The 24,503-nt window shown below is 39.9% G+C and overlaps 1 protein-coding gene across 5 annotated transcripts in view; it reads left to right on the forward strand.

Moving 5' to 3' along the window:
- The window catches only part of nme7 (NME/NM23 family member 7), a 259,259-nt gene that overhangs the window by 18,594 nt on the left and 216,162 nt on the right, over positions 1 to 24,503 (forward strand). For 2 of the 5 annotated variants that reach the window (XM_063050742.1, XM_063050746.1), the window contains exons 1-2: positions 513 to 667; positions 24,358 to 24,487. In XM_063050742.1, coding sequence (XP_062906812.1) covers positions 24,374 to 24,487 — 114 coding nt within the window. In that variant the 5' untranslated portion in view covers positions 513 to 667; positions 24,358 to 24,373. Of the gene's footprint in view, positions 1 to 512; positions 668 to 704; positions 1,002 to 24,357; positions 24,488 to 24,503 lie in introns of those variants that run through there. The other 3 variants (XM_063050743.1, XM_063050744.1, XM_063050747.1) reach the window with 3 other exon arrangements.

The raw sequence follows: 24,503 nt of genomic DNA on the forward strand, positions 1-24,503 counted from the left end.
TTCTGGCTAGAAAGCATTGATTTAAAGGGGGGGGGCTTGAAGGGGAGTTTTTATTTACACGAGAGGGGTAGCTGCCAAGATCAAACAGATATAATGATAGTAGGTGTGACACTTAAAATGCTTTTAGATAAGCACATGTAAAGTCGGGAAAAAGGAGGGATATGAATTATGTGAAGGCATTATGTTAATTTGGCATCCTGCTCAGCACAGACACCGTGAGCCGGCGGGCATGTCCCTGTGTTATATGTACTATCCGATGTTCGTAAGGGTTTGCATTTAAGGCTGCTATAACTTTACATAGGCAGACCTTATTTCCTCATATATTACCCCGATAAGGAACTATGGCATGGTTGTTTTACAGCTGAATTAATTCAGTGTGCATCATTCATTTTTTACAACACGTAACTAAGTTTCTGCCGTTGTCCAAATCAGTCCCCGCGGAGACATGAGACGCGCTATGAAGGGCAGGGACCAGCGCTCCACTCCGCGGGCGCTGGGCAAACCACGCGTCACATGACTCGGTAAATTGTTTCCGTTGCCTAGCGATGGTCGTTATGGTGATCGGGGCGGCCGAGCTGTTGCAGCGTGAACGCGGCTTTGAAGGAGTGGTGGCGACGGACGGAGCTGAGCTGGGCTGGGCCGGGCCGGGCCGGGTCGCTATGAACAGGTAGGGGGAGGAGCTCGGCTATCTGGGGCTTTGCGCGGCCTGTGGCCGACAACACGGGTCAGTACCGGCCGTGGCTGCCGGGTACAGTACTGTATTGGGAATAAAATAGATAACACTCTGCGGCGAGGCGGTGTTGCAGGTCAGAACTGTCCGCCGGCTTCGTCAGCACCAGACGCACAAAGCAATGGATTTAAATCTAACGACGCAGCGGTGTAACAAAGAACAAAATCAGTGTCGCATACAAAAGAGCGATCCTGTTTGAATTTTTAAAGGACTATTTAACTATTAATAAGCTTCGTCGGCTTCGCTTTGATCGTTGACTGCTTTAAAACAGGTGATACTGTTGGGTGTTTGATAATCTTCAAAATACGTGGAAGAAGAATATTGTGTGGTTATCAAATATAAGGACTGTTGAGTTGATATTTATATTTTTTTAGATGTTATTGAAGTCAAATGAGATGGGATTAATACAAAACGGTGCAATGGATGCGGGAGACTGGGGTACTTCCTATCATAATTTTAGGGAATAGAATATTTCACATTTTTCAATTTACACTTAGAGAATAACGTAGTTCTCATTATAACAATTTACAATAATTATAAGCAAACATATATAGGTATTATGTTTGAGAAGTAGATAATTGCCGGCGAAATCATTTGAAAGTTTAAACAAATATCCATCCGTTTACCGCATAATTAATCATCGATAGTTATAATCACATGAACATCTAAGAAGCTAAATTTAGATGGAACTACCATGTGTCATTATTTAGTTTCTAAATGTTTTTTTTTTATCTTCCTCTGTCTGATCCTTCACCATTCCTTCCCAATAATCGCTGTCTTAATTTGCTGTTGTTAGCTTGTTACATTGGTCCATCCAACAAGAGTACTGCGTCAAAATCCTTTTTGAAGAGGATTCAGATTTTTACATTAATCACAATGACAGCTTTGCTTTTCAAAAATTATTTTCATCACTTTGGTTCTTTTGTACCTTTCAAATGTACGTACATTCTATAATATGTCTTTTCAGTACAGATTGTTTAAGTTTTTAATAGATGTTATTGAAGGTGGAAATTGCCATTGTGACTTGAACACAAAACTGAGAGAGAGCTGCACTTTTGGAGATGGGATGTTGAACTATGGCTCTGTGTCCTTTCTTAATTGGACAGAGAAGATCCCACACCACCACTTTGATTAAGTGTGATGAATTATTCCTTGGTTCCTGGTCAGTATTTATACCTCAATCAACATCAGTACAGGAATAGCATGCATAGGAGAATGACCAGTTACCATTGAGAGATGTATAAGATCATGAGGAACATGGGGTACGTGCAGTCTTTTCCCCAGGACTGGGGAATCCAGAACGAGAGGCCAAGGTTTAAGCTGAGAGGGGAGAAATTCAATAGGGACCCTTTTCACCAAGAGTGTGGTCAGTATATGGAATGAGCTGACAGAGGAAGAGACAGGTACATCAATAATATTAAAAAAGTACTTGGACAGGTACATGAATAGGAAAGGCTCAGAGGTATTACCAAACACAGGCAAATGGAACTACCTTATATGGGAATCATGGTTGTTATAGACTGTTTGGGCTGAATGGCCTGTTTCTATGTGACAAGGCACTCTGATTCCATAAGTTACCTGGTCATTACATTGTTGTCTAGGATTGTTTGTTTGTCTAGTTGGCAGTTGCACTTTTTCAATTCCAACTTTTCAAAAGCAAGTTATTTTGGGATATCTTGAAGGTGCAGAAAAGATCATGAAATTGTGTATTTTTTTCCTGTATTATTTGGCAGTTTGACCTGTTGACTTAAATGTTCTCGGTGCCTTTTTCATCAAAATGGTATTGTCCTTTCCCTGCCCCTCGTGACAAACAGACCAGTCAGTAAGGACAGGCAGCAACACCGTCACCATGATTATTCTCAATACTGGTGCAACCCACAAGTTGCATGACCAGGTTCTGCTCTTGCTCCACCTACAAATTTACAGATGAGTTATATCTCAAATATCAGTGAGACTGAGTACAGGAAGGAGATAGAGCATGGTGTCATGACTACAACCTCTCTCTCTATGTCAACAAAACAAAAGAGCTGGTCATTGACCTCAGGAAGGGAGATGGTACGCATTCTCCTGTCTACATCAGTGGTGCTGGGATTGAGAGGGCTGAGAGCTTCAAGTTCCTAGAGTGAACATTGTCGATTGCTACAAGAAAGCTTGCCGGCGATTCTACATCCTCAGGAACCTATAGCAATTTGGCTTATTCCTGTTGATACTTGCCAATTTTTATCAGTATTCTATAGAAATCATCCTATCTGGATGCATCATTGTTTGGTACGGCAACTGCTCTGCCGTGATCACAAGAAACTGCAGAGAGTTGTTGACACAGCTTAACACATCATGGAAACCTGCCTCTCCTCCATGATCGTGAGATGACAAGAGTCCTTGAAGGTGAGTCTACAGGTTATGGGAACTGTTCAGTGATGGGGCGAGTGAAAGTATCCCCTCTGGTTCAAAAGACTGATGGTTGAGGGATAATAACTGTTCCTGAACCTGGTGGTGTGTATTTGAGGCTCCTGTACATTCTTCCTGATGGTAGCAGTGAGAAGACAGCATGGCCTAGATGGTTAAGGTCCCCGAAGGATTCTGCTTTCCTTTTCCTATGCTCTGTGTAGATGTGGTTAGTGATGGGGAGGGTTTTACCCGCGATGGGCTGTGTCCAGTACTTTTTGTAGGATTTTCTGTACAAAGGCATTGGTGTTTCCATACCAGGCCAGGACACAACCAGTCATTATACTGTACTTTCCACGACACATCTATAAAGGTTTGTCAGAATTGTAGGAAGTACTATACTTGTTCCTAACCTTCTGTCATCACCATCCAGGATCTAAACAGACTTTCCAGGTGAGGCAAAAATTCATGTGCACCTTCTCCAAACTTGTCTATTGCATTTGATGGTCTTGATGTGGTCTCCTTTATATCTGTGAGACCAAATGCGGGCTAGGTTGAACAGCTTTGCTCTGTCCACAGTGGTCATCTTGATTTCCCAGTTACACTCACTTCAGTTCTCCTCTTTATTCCCACCTCAGCCTGTTTGTCTTCAGCCTCCTCCACTGCCAAATGTAAACATGAGGACAACCACGTTATATTCTGAGTAGACTACAACTCAATGTCATGAACATTGAACTCTCCAATTTCATGTAACCCACACCCATCTGCTGCTGTGATCAATCCACCCAGGTCCCATCACATTCATCTTTCTCCCAACTCACCCAGTTCTGTGTTGCCTTTCCCTTAACCTGTCCCCACTTGGTCCTCTCTCCCTATCGCTTCCCCCCCCCATCTCCACACACAATCCACTAGGCCCCCTATTCCTAGCCCAACTGTTCCCACCTGCTCACCATCCTTCCAATATCTGTTTCCACTCATCACCTTCCTTTCTGCTGTCCTTTGTGGTCTCCATTTAATCATCTCACAACCTCTATTAACATCTTCATCCTTCCCTACCCCCCACTTCATTCCATCTGCACACCAACCTCTGCTTACTTGGTGCTACCTATTACTTGCCTGCTCCTGCCTCACCTGTTTCCTTCCCTCATTGTAGTGGCAATCTCCTCTTTACATTTTCAGTCCTGATGCAGGGTGTTGACTATCACTTTGACTCTGCCGGTGTTGCTTAACCTGCTGAGTTTGTCAAACAGCTTGCTTTTCGCTCTAGGTTCCAGCATCTGCAGTCTCTATCATCTGCATTTTGTAGGAATTATGGCTGCCTTCAGTTTTGTTCTATTTCATATCTTCTTTAGCAACCATTGTTAATAAAGTTTTTGGCAGTTATTGAAACATTCTTCTTGTCAGGCCTTTGTAAGCAGGTTGTGATGTCAAGACTCAGCCTAGACTCAATTTAGGTTTGAGAGAGTTCTCTGCTAGTGTTACGCACACAAAATGCTCTAGAAACTCAGCAAGTCAGGCAGCATCTATGATGGTGAATAAAGAGTTGACAATTGGGGCCAAGGCCCTGCTGTCCTTCAGCTGAGACAGTTAAGAGGTTCTGTTTATTTCTCAAGTACCTACAATGAAGAACTTGAAAGCTCATGCAATACTCTTTGAAATAACTTGTCACTTAGTAACATTACTAAAACTGAATGCTGTTTATGTGACCCTGGTATGTAAATATTCTAATTTTAAAATGCTGGAACTTTTTTTTTTAAGTTCTTACTTAGTGAAGCATTTTACAAGTATCTGAGATTATGAAAGTTACAATATACTGGTCCCCATCCGTCCCATCAGGATCTTCTCAATCAAGTCCTTCTCAAATTCAGATCAAGAAGACAGCGGTAAGAGGCTAAGGATTTCCAGCGAGAAGATATTTTATTTCTCGGAGTAGGAGAAAGGCCAAACTGCGCAGACACATGACGTCATCCAGTTGAGCGCCAACAGTTTAAAAAGAAAACCGCCATATCCAGCGGGCAGTGTCGGAGCGGGCTGAGGAGTGAGAGGGTGCAGAGTGAAAGGGCTTTGGCTCAACGGGCTTCGGCGGAGACGGGAAGAGGCTTCCTGCAACCGTTGAGTCTCATAGTAATGGAGTAAGTTACAGTTTTTTGGTATTTAGTACAAACAGTAGCACTAGAGGTACGCATTTAGGATTAGTGTTGTGCTTGGAGTGCCAGATGTGGGGACCCTGGGAGACTCCCAGCCTCCCCAAGGATTACATCTGCACCAGGTGCACTGAGATGAGGCTCCTGAAGGACCGTGTTAAGGAGCTGGAGATGGAAATTGATGACCTTCGGCTAATTAGGGAAGGTGAGGAGGTGATAGATACTACCTATAGAGAGGTAGTGGATAGCACCCCTGTGACAGTCCCCCTCAGAAATCGATATATCATTTTGTATACTGTTGAAGAGGCAGACCTGACAGAGGACCAAGGTGAACGAGACTCTGGCATTCTGCCCAGTGCCGAAATCAAGAGAGCAAGAAGAAATGCGGTAGTTATAGGGGATTCCATCGGAAGGGGGATGGACAAGAGATTCTGCGAGCCGGACAAGGATACCCGGATGGTGTGTTGCCTCCCTGGTGCCCAGGTACGGGATGTCTCAGATCAAGTCCAGAGTATTCTGAGGAGAGAGGGCGAGCAGCCGGAAGTCTTGGTACATGTTGGTACCAATGACATAGACCGAAAAAGAGAGGAGGTCCTGAAGAATGATTACTGGGAGCTCGGAAGAAAATTGAAAAGCCGGACCTCCAGAGTAATAATATCAGGATTGCTGCCTGAGCTGCGTGCTAATGATGGTAAGAATAGCAGAATTAAGCAGGTGAATGTGGGGCTAACTAACTGGTGCAGGGGGCAGGGCTTCAAATTCTTGAATCATTGGGATCTATTTTGGGGAAGGTATGACTTATACAAAAAAGATGGATTACACCTGAACCCAAAAGATACTAATATCCTGGTGGGATTGTTTAATATAGCTGTTAGGGAGGGTTTAAACTAAGTTGGCAAGGGGAAGGAAACCAAGGTGTTAGGGTCGAGGAAGAGAAAAATAGAAATAAGTCAAAAATACTGTGCAGCGAAGATCACAAGCAGGACAGGCTGGTGAATATACAGGATAATTTGCTGCAAAATAGAAATATAGCAAAATCAACAACAGATACTAATCTAAATGTACTGTACTTAAATGCACGCAGTGTTAAAAATAAAGTGGATGACCTTGCTGCACAGCTGCAGGTTTAAAAGATATGACATTGTGGCCATCACCGAGTCATGGCTAAATGATGGATGTGATTGGGAGCTGAATATCCAAGGATACACAGTGTATAGGAAAGATAGGAAGGTAGATAAAAAGGGTGGCGTGGCCCTGATGGTAAGTAACGATATCAAATCAATAGAAAGAAAAGACATAGGATCAGAAGAGGTAGAATCCTTATGGGTAGAATTAAGAAATGACAAGGGTAAAAAGACACTAATAGCAGTTATATACAGGCCTCTAAACAGCAGCCGGGATGTGGACTACAAGTTGCAGCTGGAAATAGAAAAAGCGTGTCAGAAGGAAAATGTCAAGATAATTATGGGGGATTTTAATATGAAAGTGGATTGGGAAAGTCAGGAAGGTAATGGATCTCAGGAGAGGGGGTTGGTAGAATGCCTACAGGATGGCTTTTTGGAGCAGCTTGTCCAGAAGCCCACCAGCGGACCGGCTGTTTTGGATTGGGTGCTGTGTAACGAACCTGAGGCGATTAGGGAGCTGGAGGTAAAGGAACCCCTTGGAAGTAGTGATCATAATATGATTGAGTTCAGTTTCAAATTTGAAAAGGAGAAGCTGGTGTCAGGTGTATCAATATTTCAGTGGAACAGGGGAAATTACAGTGGTATGAGGGAGGAACTGGCCCAAGTCGATTGGAAAAGTAAGCTAAATGGAGGGACGGCAGAGCAGAATTGGTTGAAGTTCCTACAAGAAATAAGGAAAATGCAGGAAAAATATATTCCAAAAAAAAAAGAAAATCATGAATGGAAAAATGGCACAAATGTGGCTAACGAGAGAGGTTAAGGCAAAAATAAAAGCAAAAGAAACGGCGTACAAGGAAGCAAAAATTAGTAGGAAAAATGAGGACTGGAAGACTTTTTAAAAACTTACAGAAGGAAACTAAGAAAGTCATTAGGAAAGAAAAGATGAATTATGAAAGGAAGTTGGCGATTAATATAAAAAAAGGACACTAAGAGTTTTTTTAAATATATGAAGAGTAAAAGAGTGACAAGGGTAGATACAGGACCGATTGAAAATGATGCTGGAGAAATTATAATGGATAACAAAGAGATGGCGGTGGAACTGAATGAGTATTTTGCATCAGTCTTCACAGTGGAAGACATGAGCAACATACCTGATAGCCAGAGGTATTAGGGAGTAGAATTAGGTACAGTCAAGATTACTAGAGAGAAAGTGCTTGGGAAGCTAAGTGGACTAAGAATAGATAAGTCTCCCGGTCCGGATGAGGTGCACCCAAGGGTTCTGAAGGAGGTGGCTTTGGAGATTGTGGAAGCATTGGAAATGATCTTCCAGGAATCAATAGACTCTGGCATGGTTCTGGAGACTGGAAGGTCGCAAATGTAGTTCCGTTATTTAAGAAAGGAAGGAGGCAGCAAAAAGAAAATTACAGACCTATTAGTCTGACATCGGTAGTTGGAAAGATATTGAAGTCAATCCTCAAGGATGAGGTTATGAAATACCTCGAGGTGCATGACAAGATAGGCCGAAGCCAGCATGGTTTCATGAAGGGAAGATCCTGTCTCACCAACCTATTGGAATTTTTTGAGGTAATCTCGAATAAGATTGACAAGGGAGAGACTGTGGATGTTGTGTATTTGGATTTTCAAAAGGCCTTCGATAAGGTGCCGCATATGAGGCTGCTTAATAGGATGAGAGCCCATGGAATTATAGGAAAGTTATTGAAATGTGTGGAGCACTGGCTGATAGGCAGAAAGCAAAGGGTGGGAATAAAGGGATCCTATTCTGATTGGTTGCCGGTTACTAGTGGTGTTCCGCAGGGGTCGGTGTTGGGGCCGCTTCTTTTTACAATGTATATCGATGATTTGGATTATGGATTAAATGGTTTTGTGGCTAAGTTTGCGGATGACACCAAGACAGGTGGAGGAGCAGGAAATGTTGAAGAAACGGAAAGGTTGCAGAGAGACTTAGTCAGTTTAGGAGAGTGGGCAAAGAAATGGCAGATGAGATACAACGTTGACAAATGTACGGTTGTACATTTCGGAAGAAGAAATAATCGGGCAGATTATTCTTTAGATGGAGAGAAAATTCAAAAATCGGAAGTGCAAAGGGACTTGGGGGTCCTCGTGCAGGATACCCTAAAGGTTAACCACCAAGTTGGATTGGCGGTAAGGAAAGTGAATGCTATGTTGGCATTCATTTCAAGAGGAATAGTGTATCAGAGTAAGGAGGTGTTGATGAGGCTCTATGGGGCATTAGTGAGACCTCATTGGAATACTGTGTGCAGTTTTGGGCCCCCTATCTTAGAAAGGATATAGTGATGTTGGAGAGAGTTCAGAGAAGATTTACGAGGATGATTCCTGGAATGCAGGGGCTAACATATGAGGAGCGTTTATCGGTTCTTGGATTGTATTCATTAGAGTATAGAAGAATGAGAGGGGATCTCATAGAAACATTTCGAATGTTGAAAGGGTTGGACAGAGTAGATGTGGAAAGGTTGTTTCCCTTGGTGGGTGAGTCCAGGACAAGAGGCCATAGTCTTAGAATTGGAGGGTACCCAGTTAAAACAGATGAGGAGAAATTTTTTTAGCTAGAGGGTCGTGGATTTGTGGAATTCATTGCCACATACAGCTGTGGAGGCCCAATCATTGAGGGTGTTTAAGGAGGAGATTGACAGGTATCTAATTAGTCAGGGTATCAAGGGATATGGGGAAAAAGCCAGAAATTGGAACTAGATGGGTGAATAGTTTAGCTTATGGGGGAGTTGCGGAGCAGACTCGATGGGCCGAATGGCCTGCTTCTGCTCCTTTGTCTGTGATCATCCATCCCATCAGGATCTTCTCAATCAAGTCCTTCTCAAATTCAAAATTCAAAGCATACAAACTTAGTCAGCTCACCCCTTCCTTTTATCTCACCCAAACCAGCATTAAGGAAAGTTCTAAGTAAATTTATTATCAAAGTACACCCTGTACATGTTACCATATACAGCCCTGAGGTTCGTCGTCTTGTGGGCACACACAGTTAATCCAAGAAATACAATGAAAGACCGCCCCCAACAGGATAGACACACAGTCAATGTGCAAAGGACAACAACTGCAAATACAAAAAATAATAAATAAATGAGCAATAAATATTGAGGACATGAGTTTTTGAAACCCCCCTGTCCCATGCATTAACATCCTTAATGAAGGAGACCTGAACTGTATACATTTGGTCTCACCAATGTCATGTATAAGTGAAGTATAATCTCCCTAGTTATGTATTCAGTTCACCTGACAATAAACAATAACATTCTGTTAGTCTGCAAAATTATCTACATATATACTGTACTCAGACAGCAGATCTGATTGCTTTGCAGATTTCCACTGTCTCTCATCATTGGAATAATGTGCTTCACTTTCTTACCAAAATTGAGAATTCATCAACTATGGATCTATGTATCATCCTTCTCACACCTTCCTTGCCCACCTATCTTTGTCCCATCAGCCATCAGCAATTGAAAACTGTACTTTTGCATTCAAGTGGCTTGTATAAACTGTAAAAAAAAAAGTCAATGTCTCTACAGCACATCACTTATCATTCATTTCATGAGGTCTGGAATACAAGAACAAGGATGTGATGCTGTGGCTTTATCAGGCACTGGTGAGGCCTCTCCTTGAGTATTGTGAACAGTTTTGGGCCCCTCATCACAGAAAAGGTGTGCCAGAGGAGGTTCACAAGGATGATTCCAGGGATAAAAAGGTTATCATACGAGGAACGTTTGATTGATCTGTACTCACTGGAATTCAGAAGGATGAGGGGGATCTCATTGAAACCTTTCAAATGCTGAAAGTCCTAGATCGATGTGGAAAATATGTTTCCCATGGTGGGAGAGTCTAGCACAAGAGGGCACAGCCTCAGGATAGAGGGGCACCCTTTCAAAACAGAGATGCGGAGAAATTTCTTTAGCCAAAGGGTGGTGAATTTGTGGAATTTGTTGCCACATGCAGCTGTGGAGGCCAGGTCGTTGGGTGTACTTAAGGGAGGGGTTGATAGGCTCTTGATTGGACATGGCATCAAAGATTACGGGGAGAAGGCCGGGAACTGGGGTTGAGGAGGAGATAAAAAAAAAATCAGCCAGGATTGAATGGCGGAGCAGACTTGATGGGCCAGATGGCCTAATTCTGTTCCTATGTCTTATGGTCTTATGACATATGCTTTCATGAATGTAGTTTTTTCTGCCAAATATTTCTTAAATGTTATAGGTAGAGTGTATATGGTCTTGCTAGTGGGATTTTAGAACGTAGAACAGTACAGCACAGAAACAGGCTCTTCAGCCCAAGATGTTAAATTGGTAAACAGATACCCAATGGAACTAATCCCTTCTGCCTACACAATGTCCATCCATATCCTTCCATTTTCTGCAAAGTCATGATCCTCTGGAATGCCTCTGTTGTATTTGTGTCCACCACCACCCCTGGTGGTGCGTTCCAGGCACCTACCATTATATTGATAGATCAGACACTTAAATATTTTCTAGCTTTACACTAGCTAACCACATTTGATTCACAAACTCTCACAGTTGGTAGTCTTTTCATATCATGTGCATATTTACTTATAAAGTTCACTAGTTCAGTTAGTTGATAATACATTTCTTGCTATTTTATCAAAATAATGGAGAAAGGGAACATAATCAAAGGATTATTTACTTTTAAGATAGTTTGACATGCCTACTTCACTGAGCTAAGACTTCTGGTAATGCTTGAGAAAGCCATTTCTATTAATTGTATATTTTAGTGATCTATTTTGTTGACATTGTAACATTTTCAAATCCAGATAACAGAACTACTAACAATGTATTGTAGAGTTCAGCTTCTTATGCTTGTGCAAATGCATTAAAACTCTTGCTTTAAATAATAGATAATTAGGCACTTGGCAAGGGTCAATTAAAATAAATTCGGTTTAAGTGGAGTGGCCATTGTGGGAATAGCCATGGTGTGAGTGGGCCAGTGTTAAAGTGGAAAACTTGATGCTTTGGCTGAAGAGGTGTCAGTGAGGAGAGACTGAAGCTCAGGTAAATTTCTTTCCTCATTGTGCAATTAAGAGCAGTAGGAATGCTAGGCAGGACAGTGGAATGCTTCTCTTGCAGGATGTGGGAAGACAGGGAGACCTCCAGTGACCCTGATGACTACCTCCACAAGAAGTGTATCCTGGCTGCAGCTTCCTGCAGATCACATGAGGGAACTGGAGCTGGGTGAACTTGGGGGTCTGAGGGATTGATTGACAGGAGATACAGGGACGTACCTACCAAAGGTGAGGGACACAGGTAGGTAGGTAGGTAGGTAGGTGACCGTCAGGGGAGGGAAATGGAGTAGGCAAAAGGGAAGGGTACCCCTGTGGCCATACCCCTTCACAACAGGTGTTCTGCTTTGTATATTGTTGGGGAGGATGTCCTAGCAGAGGAAAGTCACACCGGTCAGGTCTCTGGCACTGAGTCTGGCTCTGTGACTCAGGAGGGAACGGGGGAGAAGAGGTGAGGAGTGGTAATAGGGGATTCATTGATTAGGGAAACAGACAGGAGGTTCTGTGGATAAGAATGAGATTCCCACAAGGTATGTTGCCCCCCAGGTGCTAGGGTCAGGGGCATCTCAGATCGAGTCCATAATATTCCTGTGTGGGAGGGTGAGCAGCCAGATGTCATGGTCCACATTGGTACCAGTGACATAGTTAGAAAGGGTGACGAGGAAGTTAGGTGTTAAGTGAAAGGACAGGACCTCCAGGAATCTGATTTCAGGATTGCTACCCATGCCACGTGCTAGTGAGGCCAGAAATAGGAAATGTCATACAGTTCAACATGTGGCTAAGGAGATGGCACTTGAGGGAGGGCTTCAGATTTTTGGACCATTGTGCTCTCTTCCAGGGAAGGTGGGACCTGCACAGACAGGATGGTTTGCACCTGAACTGAGGGGGACTAATATCCTTGTTGGAAGATTTACTACTTGCTGATTTGGGGGAAGGGGTGTGTTTAAGCTAGAGTTGCGGGGGGGTTGGGAACCAGAGTGCCAGGGCAGATAGATGGAGTGATTGTGGGGAAAGATGTTGATAAGCCTGCATGAATGGAAAGGTTAAACATGGTGGGAATAATGTTCTCAGTTGCATCCATTTCAACGCAAGGAGTATTGTAGGTAAGGCGGATGAGCTTAGAGCATGGCTCTGTATGTGGCACTATGACATTGTAGCCATTAGTGGGACTTCGTTGCAGAGACAGAACTGGCAGCTCAGTAATCTGGAATTTCATCGTTTTAGACCTGGCAGTACAGGAAGAATTAAAGTGGGGAGGGGTGGTATTACCACTCAGGGAAAATGTCACTGCAGTGCTCATACAGGATGGACTAGGGCACATCTACTGAGGCTGTACGGATAAAACTGAGGAATAAGAAAGGGATGACTATGTAGTGGCCTCTGTGCCAAGGAGAACAAGTAGCAGCTACAAAAGGAGAGAATGAGCAACCAAAAAACACAGCCACCAGTTACTCAGGCCCGCACTGCACCAGAATATGTGGATCTCAGATCGGCCCCTACAGCCACCTGAGGACTCACCAAGGGATAACTCCAATGATTGGACATCAAAGGGTATGAGGAGAAGACAGGGGAGTGGAGATGACTGGAGAATTGGATCAGCCCATGGTTGAATGGTGGAGCAGATTCGACAGGCTGAATGGCCTACTGCTTCTGTATCTTATGGTCTTATGTTCATGGGATTATATTATAGAGCACCCATTAGTCAGCAGGATTTTGAGCAGCAAATTTGTAGATGTAGACAGTTGCAAGGACCATAAGGCTGTGATAATAGATAATCTAATTTTCCACATATTGACTGGGATTCCCATACTGTAAAAGGGCTGGATAGGATAGAGTTAATTTGAGTGATCAATATAATGGTGGGCAATACTGGATCTCCTATTAGGGAACGTGACAGCAGGTGCCAAAAGTGTGTGTACAGGAATACTTTGGATTTACTGATCATAATTCCATTAATTTCAAAATAATTATGGAGAAGGATAGGTCTGATCCTTGGGTTGAGATTCTAAAATGGAGTAAGGCCAAGTTTAATAGTATCAGAAATGATCTGGCAAGTGTGGATTTGAATAGGTTGCTTTTTGATAGAGGGATACTTAGTAAGTAGGAGACCTTCAAAAGTGAAATTTTGAGAGTACGGAGTGTGTACAATCCTGTCAGAATAAAAAGTTAGGCTAATAGGTTTATGGAACCTTGTATTTTTGAGAGAAATGGAGGCCCTGGTTAAGAAGGAGGTGGTGTACAGCCGGTATCGAAAGGAAGAAACAAGTGAGGTACTTGAAAAATATGAAATACAGGAGAATACTTGCGTGTGAAGTCAGGATGGTTAATAGAAGGCATGAGGTTGCTTCTGGCCGACAAGGTTAAGAAGAATCCCAAGGGTTTCTACAGATATATTATCAATAAAAGGAGAGCACGGGACTAAATTCTTGGAGATTAGCATGGTTATCTATGCATGGAACTGAAAGAGATGGGGGGCATCTTAAATGGAGTATTTTACTTCTGTATTTACTTGGGAGATGGACACAGAATTTATAGAAGTGTGACAAAACGGCAGTGAGGCTATGGACTGTATATGGATTACAGACAGCTGCTTGCTGTCATGAGGCAAATTAAGGTGGGTAAATCCTCAGGGCCTGACAAGGTGTTCCCTTAGACTTTGTGGGAGGTTAGTGTAGAAATTGCAGGGGCTCCAGCAAAGGTATTTAAATGTCCTTAAATGTGGGTGAGGTGCCTGAGGATTTAAGGATGGCTAAGTTGTTCTGTAGTAGTTTGTAATAAATAGTATGTAAAGTAAGATCTGTACAAGAAAGACTCTAAGAATACGCCAGGAATCTGGAAGCCAGTGAAACCAACACCAGTAATGGGTGAATGGTGTGGGTATGCATATGGTAAATGGTGTGGGACCTGTACTTCCCTCAATCGCGGGGCTCTGCACAGAGTGATGTGGTCAGCCCAGCGCATCTGACATTTACAGTGATAGGTTTGTAGAGAGTGCCCAAAGGATCACTGGGGACCCGAGTCACCCCAACCACAAACTGTTCCAGCTGATACCATCTGGGAAATAGTACCGCTGCATAAAAGCCAGGACCAACAGGCTCTCGGACGGCTTCTTCCACCAGGCCATCAGACTGATTAATTCATGCTGACACAGTTTGTATTTCTAAGCTATATTGACTGTTCTGTTGTAGATCTTACTGTGTGTGTGTGTGTGTGTGTGTGTGTGTGTGTATATATGTATGTTGTATGTGTATATATGTGTGTGTATGTATGTGTGTGTGTGTGTATATATATGTTGTCCAAGGGAAGGGCATTAGGACCCATACAGCTTGGCACCAGTGTCATCGCAGAGCAATGTGTGGTTAAGTGCCTTGCTCAAGGACACAACACGCTGCCTCAGCCAAGGCTCGAACTAGCAACCTTCAGATCACTAGACGAACGCCTTAACCACTTGGCCACGCGCCAACAGATCTTACTTTACATACTATTTATTACAAATTACTATAATTTACACATTGCACATTCAGATGGAGACGTAACATAAATATTTTTACTCCTTGCATATGTGAAGGATGCAAGAAATAAAGTCAATTCAGTTATTGGAAGGTATTCTAAGGGACTGTAATGTGAGCATTTGGATAGATAGGGCCTGATTAGGGATAGTCAACATAGTTTTGTGCATGTTAAATTGTGTCTAACCAATCTCAGAGTTTTTTGCGGAGGCTTTCAGGAAGGTTGATGAAGGCAAGGCAGTGGATGTTGTATTTATGGACTTTAGCATGGCCGTAGACAAGGTCTCACATAGGAAGTTGTCAAGAAGATTCAGTGGCTTGCCCTTCAGAATGAGGTAGTAAAGTGGTTATGACATTGACTTTGCGGGAGAAGTCAGAGAGTAGTAGTAGATGGTTGCCTCTCCTATTGGAGGCCTGTGACTAGGGAGTGGTGTGTAGAGTTGCCAACTGTCCCATATTAGCCAGGACATCCCATATATTGGGCTAAATTGATTTGTCCCATACGGGACCGCCCTTGTCCCATATTTCCTCCGCTAAGGTAGAGCGTTCCTATGAAACCTTTCGTAAGTCGAGATGGCGTAAAGCGAAGAAGCAATTACCGTTAATTTATATGGGAAAAATTTTTGAGCGTTCCCAGACCCAAAAAATAACCTACCAAATCATACTAAATAACACATAAAACCTAAAATAACACTAACATATAGTAAAAGCAGGAATGATATGATAAATACACAGCCTATATAAAGTAGAAATAATGTATGTACAGTATAGTCGGGTAGATTAAGCCAAACCGATTTGTGGGAAAAAAAAACAGCACGTATGTGCATGCGCACATCACATATCCATATGTCACACATGCGCACACAGGTGCCCGCGCAAGGCTTCATGGTCAGGGACTTCCGGTAGAGCTCATGGAGTGAAGTCGTGTTCTTGACTCGCTCCATTACCTCTGAGTTTTTCTTCCTATGATCAGCTATATTTTAACTAACTATTAAGGCATTGACTTTTACAATACTTTGAAACAAATTGGGCTCTTTGATAATCGGATGCTTTTAAGGTCTGCTATGTCTAAGAATAGAAAAAATGGGAAAGACGGCAAACCTCCGGTTAGACCGAAAGGTACCGATTTTCCTCCGACTGAACCACCGGTGACTTTGAAAGCTATATCGGATATAATTCAAAGGGATATTTCAACCTCTATTACGGAGCTGATTCGTGCGGAAATTTCAATTAATTTCCAGAAAATTGCCGATTCAATCGATAAAATACAAACATCTATCACGGAACATCAGTCGGCTATATCTAATCTTCAAAAATCCACGCAACAAAATGAACTCAAGATGGGGAAAATTGAAGAAACAATTACTATAATGAAGAAAAAACTTGACTTTCTGACCTTTAAAAACTCTGACTTAGAATCCAGAATGCGACGGCAGAATCTTCGAATGATTGGTGTGTGTGAAGCTGTTGAATCTGACAACCCTATGAAGTTTTTTTTCTCAACTTTTAAAAGATGCATTTCCTACTGTATTTCCTGACCAACCACCGTTATTGGATCGTGTTCACAGAGTTCCATCATACTCGTCTAAGTCAGATGAACCTCGACATGTCATCTTACGTTTTCATTACTTTCAAGACAAGGAGAAACTGTTTTGATTTGTTCGATCTAAAGGTTACATTGATTTTTTGGGTCTTCATTTCCGGTTCGTGGAGGATTTCAGCAAACCAATTCGGGATCAACGGGTTTGTTACAGATCTGTGATGTCGGAACTCTACAAGATGGATTTAAAACCAGCGCTGCTTTACCCAGCACATCTAAGGATTCGTACGTTGGATGGAGCCCTCCGTTTTTTTGAATCTCCATCGGATGCCCAGAGTTATCTGGATCAATTTTCACCTTCAACATCTTAATTGTAATTTTTAACTATCTCCGTTTGATCGGAGGTTGTGAATCTGTCGGCCTTAATTTTTTTTTGCCTTATATGGGCAGAAAAGTTTATTTTTGATTAATTAATATGGTTGCTAAACTTTCTTTCTATCTGCGTCATTCCTTTCTTTTTCCCAGGGGATTCTGGGTGGTTATTTCCTCAGCGTCATTCTACGTATTTCCTTTGTGGCCTTAAATTTTGTAGTTTTTAAATCTACTTTTTTTGGTAGGTTTTCATAACTAGTTTATGTTAATAATTTCATATCTTTTTTTTGTTTATTCATAGGGTCTGGGGTTTGTTGCGGTTTTTATATTTTCTGGCTTTTTCTCTGTTATATTAAGTGTTTGTTTTAATTGATTTACTTCTTTTATTCTTTTACTGTTTTATAACTAGCTGATCTTTTTTATATTTACACTTTTTAGTGAGCGTCTATCGGAAGTCATGGGGGTAGTTTTAGTGCTTGCTTCTTTCCGGCTGGTCTGTTTTAGATTTAGCCTTGGGGTCATGGGGTGGGGGTGGTGGGAGGGGTTTCACGTTTTAGTTTTTTTCTTCTTGGGCTATTTACATTATTGAAGTATTGGTTGCGTTCTCCTCCCCGGTATCTCTTGTTTGTTCTGTTCTCTTTCCGGGTTCGTGGGTCGAGCCTATCGTCAATCCTCCTTTTTGCAGGTTGACTTTAGGGTTTATGGAGTCTATTATTAATTTTGTCTCCTGGAATACTAATGGTCTTAATCATCCTATTAAAAGGAAAAAAGTTTTTAAAGTGTTCCAGAGACTTAAAGCACAAATTCTATTTTTACAAGAGACCCATGTGCGGAGGGGGGACAGACTACGTTTTTTTAAATTCTGGAAGGAACAACAGTTTCATTCGAACTCTAACACTAAGATTCGAGGCGTCTCTACTTTTATAGACTCCTCAGTTACTTTTATACAACATGATATTATCTCTGATCCGAATGGTAGATTTCTACTGGTTAGTGGTCTACTATTTAATAAAAAGGTAGTTTTGGTTAATGTTTATGCTCCCAATATGAACTGTCCGGAATTTTATAAATCATTATTCAATCAGTTCCCGAATTTGAATGAGTTTTCATTGATCTGGGGCAGAGATCTTAATACCTGTTTATCTCCAGCTTTGGACCGTTCGGCTCCTCTACGGACCTTACCTAATAAATCTGCAACTTTGATTAATTCATTCCTCTCTGATTCTGGGTCGACGGACATTTGGCGTTTTTTGCATCCTCAGGAAAAAGATTTTTCTTTTTTTTTCACATGTTCATCATTCCTATTCAAGAATTGATTATTTTTTTTATTGACTCTCGTCTTATTTCTTCAGTGATTAAATGTGATTATGACTCTATAACCATTTCGGATCATGCTGCACTTAAGCTTTCTATTAAAATTCAGGCCAATACACAAAATAATAGACAATGACGTTTTAATTCGCTGTTGCTTCAGGACTCGGACTTTGTTAACTTTATGAATGAACAAATTGATCTTTTTTTTTACAATCAACTATACAGAGGATATTTCTGTGAACATTCTTTGGGATACTTTTAAAGCTTATATTCGTGGTCAGATTATCTCGTATTCTGCTGCTTTGAGGAAGAAGCTGAAGCAGGAGGAGTTGGTAATTGTGGACAAGATTAAGGAAATTGATAAGAAATATGTTACAGCTCCCTCTGAGGAGTTATATAAACAAAGAACTGAACTTCAAATGGAACACAGTTTATTACTTTCGTCCTCGATTGTAAACCAATTAAAGGAAACAAGAAGTGAATTTTATGTACAGAGTGACAAAATTGGCAAACTGTTGGCTAACCAATTGAAGTCTAATTATGCTAAATCTCAAATTAATCAGATTTATAATCAAAATGATCGACTGATACTTGATCATGCGGGGATTAATCAAACCTTCTTTGATTTTTATTCTTCCTTATATCAATCAGAGTCTTCTCGAGACTCTAAATATATGAATGATTTTTTTAGATAACCTAGATTTCCCTGAGATTTCACAGGATATGTCTTCAATGCTAGATACTCCCATTACCACTGATGAGATTAAGAATGTTATTTCCTCTATGAACCTGGGGAAAGCTCCTGGCCCTGATGGGTTTACCGCAGAAGTTTATAAATGTTTTGCACCTTCATTAATCCCTTGGTTCTGTAGGGTTTTCGAGGCTTCATTAAAACTTGGTAAACTTCCCGAATCTTTCAGTAGAGCGTCAATCTTTCCAATATTAAAGAAGGATAAAGATCCTGCTCAATGTGCACCTTATAGACCAATATCTTTATTAAATGTTGATTCTAAAATTTTTTCTAAATTATTAGCAAACAGATTAGAAAAAGTACTTCCTTTTATTATTTCGGAAGACCAAATGGGTTTTATTAAAGGTCGTTACTCTTTTTATAACATTTGCACACTGTTAAATATTGTTTATACCCCCTCACAAAATGTTCCTGAGTGTGTTATCTCTTTAGATGCTGAGAAAGCTTTTGATAGAGTAGAATGGCCTTACTTATTTAAGGTGCTTGAAATGTTTAATTTTAGCTCGAAATTTATATCCTGGATCAAGCTGTTATATCATTCTCCTGTGGCCTCGGTCCGTGCTAACTCTTTAAGCTCACCTTTTTTTTCCCTCTTTTTTGAGGTACTCGACAAGGTTGTCCTCTTAGTCCTTTATTATTTGATATTGCATTAGAACCTCTTGCAATTGCCATCCGAGAATCTCCAAATATTACTGGGTAACTCGGGGCTTAAAATCCCATAAAATATCACTCTATGCTGATGACTTACTTTTATATATTTCTAATCCTCAAAAATCCATCCCTGCTGTTTTAGATTTATTAGCACAATTTAGTCTTTTTTCAGGTTATAAATTAAATCTTAGTAAGAGTGAACTTTTTCCGATTAATAAACAACTTCCCTTATATCATAACTTTTCGTTTAAATTGATTAATAATTATTTTTCATATCTTGGGATTAAAATTACTTGTAAACACAAAGATTTATTTAAGGTTAATTTTTTACCCTTAATTGACCATATTATTCAACTTTCATCTAAATGGTTTCCATTATATTTAACTTTGATTGGTCGTATTAATGCAGTTAAGATGTTTTTTTTTGCCAAAATTGTTATATGTATTTCAGGCATTACCGATTTTTGTTCCAAAATCTTTTTTTGATAAAGTTGACTCAAAAATTTCTTCATTTATTTGGCAAGATAAAAACCCGAGACTGGGTAAAATACATTTACAGAAAGCTAAGAGAGATGGAGGTTTAGCATTACCTAACTTTAGATTCTATTATTGGGCAATTAATATTCGACATATGAAATTTTGGTTACTTGACCAGGATATACTATCCATTCCTAAATGGGTAGCAATGGAATTACAATCTGTTCAGGGCTATACACTTGGCTCTATTTTAGGTTCCTTTCTTCCTTTTTATTTGAAACACCTCAAACAGGTCTCTAACCCAATAGTTAAATATACCTTATGTATTTGGTTTCAATTCAGAAAATTTTTTGATCTTAACCAATTTGGGCTAGCGATTCCTATTTTAGGTAACATATTTTTTCCTCCCTCTTTCACAGATCGTGCTTTTCAAATTTGGAAGACTAAGGGTATTTCACGGTTTTTGGATTTATTTTTAGATGGTTCCCTTATGTCTTTTGAACAATTATCTAATAAATATAATTTATCAAGAATACATTTTTTTAGATATCTACAAGTTAGAAATTTCCTAAGTACTATACTTTCTTCCTTTCCAATGCTTCCTCCTACATATATTTTAGATACTATAATTAACCTTAATCCAGGTCAGAAAGGTGTATCGGCTATGATTTATAATATTATTATAAAACTTAGGAAAGCTCCATTTGATAAGATTAGGGTAGATTGGGAACAGGAATTGGGGTCTATCATTTCCGTGGATGACTGGGGGCAGATTTTACAATTAGTCAATACTTCCTCTATCTGTGCTAAACATTCCCTAGTTCAATTTAAAGTTGTTCATAGAGCACATATGTCCAAAGATAAATTAGCTCATTTTTATTCTCATATTAATCCTTTTTGTGATAGATGTCCGGGGCAGCTGGCCTCTTTAACTCATATGTTTTGGTCTTGTCTTACTCTGGAAACTTTTTGGAGAGACATTTTTAATATTATCTCAAAGGTATTGAATATAGATATCTCTCCTCACCCTATTACTGCTATCTTTGGATTACCTAAAATTTCCAGTAATCTTTCTCCTTCAGCCCGTAGAATGATTGCATTTCTTACTTTAATGGCGAAAAGATGTATCTTACAACATTGGAAAGAGCTTAATGCTCCAACTACCTTTTTTTTGGTTTTCTCAGCCGATATTATGCTTGAATTTGGAGAAAATTAGAAGCAATCTCTATGATTCCTCACTTAAATTTGAACAGACCTGGAGATCTTTTATTCAATATTTTCATTTAATGTAATTTTTTTTTCTTCTCTTCTTTGCTCCATATTTATATTCCCTTTTTGTTTTTTTTTACTGTTTTTAATGGAGGTCGGGTTTGAGGATGTGATTTTAAGTTCTTTACCTCTACTTGGTTCCAAGTTAGCCCATTGCTTTGCTTTGCTTTTAGTTTAGTTGCACGGTGGTTTTTTTTGGGGGGTTTGTTTTGGGTTTTTTTTTCCTTTTCTCTATTGAGAGAGATATATATATATATATAAAAATTAGTATACTATTATGTTACCTTATTATGTTATGATTAAATTGCATTGTATCATTTTTTTATCTGTATTAATATCTCCTGTAATTTTATTATATTCTAACAGTGTATTAGTGCCTATATGGCTTACCTTTTTGTATACTTATTCAATAAAAAGATTTAAAAAGAAAGAAAGGCTTCATGGTAGTCTTTCTCGGGGTAAACGCAAGTGTCCTGTATTTGACTGCTACTTTTGTCCCTTATTTGGGAGTGAGAAAGTTGGCAACCCTAGTGGTGTGCCACAGAATTGGTGCTGGGTCCATTGTTGTTTATTATCTGTATTAACGATATGAATGATAATGTGGGAAACTGGATCAGCAAATTTGTGGATAACACCGAGGTCCAGGCCTAGTAGACAGTGAAGAGGGCTGTCAAATTTTGCAGTAGGATCTGGACCTGCTGGAAACTGGAAAAATGAGCTGAAAAATGGCAGATGGAATTCAATGTAGACAAGTGTGAGGTTTGCACTTTGGCAGTATAAACCAGAGTAGGACGGTGAATGGTAAGACACTGAGGAGTCCTGTAGAACATAGGGATCTGGGAATAGAGATCCATAATTCCTTGAGGCCAAATTTGGAGTACTGTGTACAGTTCTGGTCACTTACCTACAGGAATGAAGTAAATATGATTGAAAGAGTACAGAGAAAACTTACAAGGATGCTGAAACTTGAGGACCTGAGTTATGGGGAAAGGTTGAAAGCTTTGATTTTCAAATGTTACTTAATTTGAATTATTTTATAGCACATTTTTACCTCTCCCTCTTCCTTTAAGGTAGCACTCCCCCAAATATCATATCATTTTGACCAAGACCACTCGTCCAGAAATTTCTTCCTTAAGTTGAAGTTAGTTTTCTTTTATTTTAAAGTATTTAAGATATTTATTTATGTTTAAACATCCACGTAAGTCACAAAATAAATTACATTTCCTTTCCACCTGACTCCATTTTCTTCCAGCCTTTCTTGATTCACTTTTAAGTTTAGCACTAAGATTGTTACATCACCACTACAAATGAATTTGCATTAGATATTATTTTTTCAATATAACAGAAGCTTTAAAATAAAAACGTTTCAAGAAACAAAGTAATAGTCCTCATGTGTAAAGAATAAATAAACAGCTTGGTGTAAGCATGAGGATTGCAGTTATCCAACAAAATGCTGGAGGAACTTAGCAGGTCAGAGAGCTCTGTGGAAAGAAGTAAAGAGTTGATGTTTTGGGCCAATACCCTTCTTCAGGACTGGAATGGAAGGGGGAAGAAGCCAGAATAAGAAGGTGGGGAAGGGGAAGACTCTTTATTCCTTTCCATAGATGCTGGCTGACCTGTTAAGCTCCTCCAGCATTTTGTGTATGCTATTCTGGATTTCCAGCATCTACAGATTCTTTTGTGCTTATGTTTCTTTCCAATTATCCATATGTAATAACCAAATAACATTACGTAATTGATGATATTCTGTGAAATCTAAGATGTTGCTTGTTTTACTATTCTACAGTTTTAATCTTCAATAAATTATTTGATATTATCAGAATCCTAAGTGTGTCTTTGATTTTAAAAAGTCATTGACTTTGTAATACTTAGTAAGCAGATAGCTTGTAATATAAATACCATTGTTTGGCATTAATAAACTCTCAGATAAATAATGAATTAGATGAATGGGTACTGGATGAACTTGGTAATTTTTTTGATCTTGGTTGTGAATGATAATTGCATGGCATTCAACAAGACATAAATTGTGCCGAGGGCATTATTTGAAAAGTCTTGGGATTGCATTATAGTGAGGTCTAGTAGTAATAGTGTGTATATATTTCACAAAAAAGCCAATTGGGCAATGTATCAACATACATGAAAAACAACTGGCAGCTGAAGAAGATATCAGCAAGACAAAGTGGGACCCAAGGACATGGTAACTTTGCATGATGTTTTGCTTAGGAGTGGCCAGACTAGTAATTACTACTTTTCAATAGAGATTTTGGAACAACACAATTAAAATTAACTTCCACGTGCCTTGTCAGTGCGATGCAGTTCTCTAATTTATATAAAAATATGGACTTTACATTTAAAAACAACAACTCTTGAACAATGATTTCATTGTCATTATTTAATATTTCATTGTTCTTATTCTAGCCATCTTGCTGTTCATTTAAATACTAGGGTTTCTGACCCAAAGTTATCAGTATATTAACTATGTAGGGAGTGTAAATGCTACTAAGAAAAGGCTACCAGTACTTAGGAAGAACTGTTTTGAATAGAGAATTCTCATCTTCTGAAGCATTGTTTTTCTTTTAAATGTTGATTAAGTGGAGAGAGTGTGCACACTCAGCCTGATCTTCCTGAATGAAGAATGATTATTGTTGCCTGAATGTGCATAAAGTTTGTTTTTATTAACTTGCTAGTCACTAGTCAAAGGGCTGGTTGAGAATGTCAGAGAAATACTCCTGTAAACCAAAATATCTGGCACCACTCAGAGCAGCTCCTAGATTTCCTATAGGAGTTTCAGTAGTCTCTTGATGAGTGTTGAAGTTGGTCCTGGTCAGAGCAAGTCTTTCTGTTACAGCTGTGCTCACAGAGATTGAAAATGTGTTGCTGGTCTGAACTCATGATAATATCTGTGACTAGTTGGCCTATGTTATTGTATATTTGTATCATGACATCCTCCTGCATATCTTGTTTTTAAAAAGAAGTGATAATAGTGGTTTAAATTGTACTCTTATTCTCATTGTCTTCCTTCTACTATCTTAAAGGAATTGCTAAACAAAAATGAGTGAAGAGAATAGTGTTTCTTCACCAGTTGAAGAATATGAAGATGACTTTGAGAAAGATCTTGATTGGCTAATCAATGAAGAAACAAAAAATAGTGATGAAGATCCAGAGGTAATAAATAAAAGTA

Source organism: Mobula hypostoma, chromosome 6 (assembly GCF_963921235.1).
Source record: "Mobula hypostoma chromosome 6, sMobHyp1.1, whole genome shotgun sequence".
NCBI classification, from domain to species: Eukaryota; Metazoa; Chordata; class Chondrichthyes; order Myliobatiformes; family Myliobatidae; genus Mobula; species Mobula hypostoma.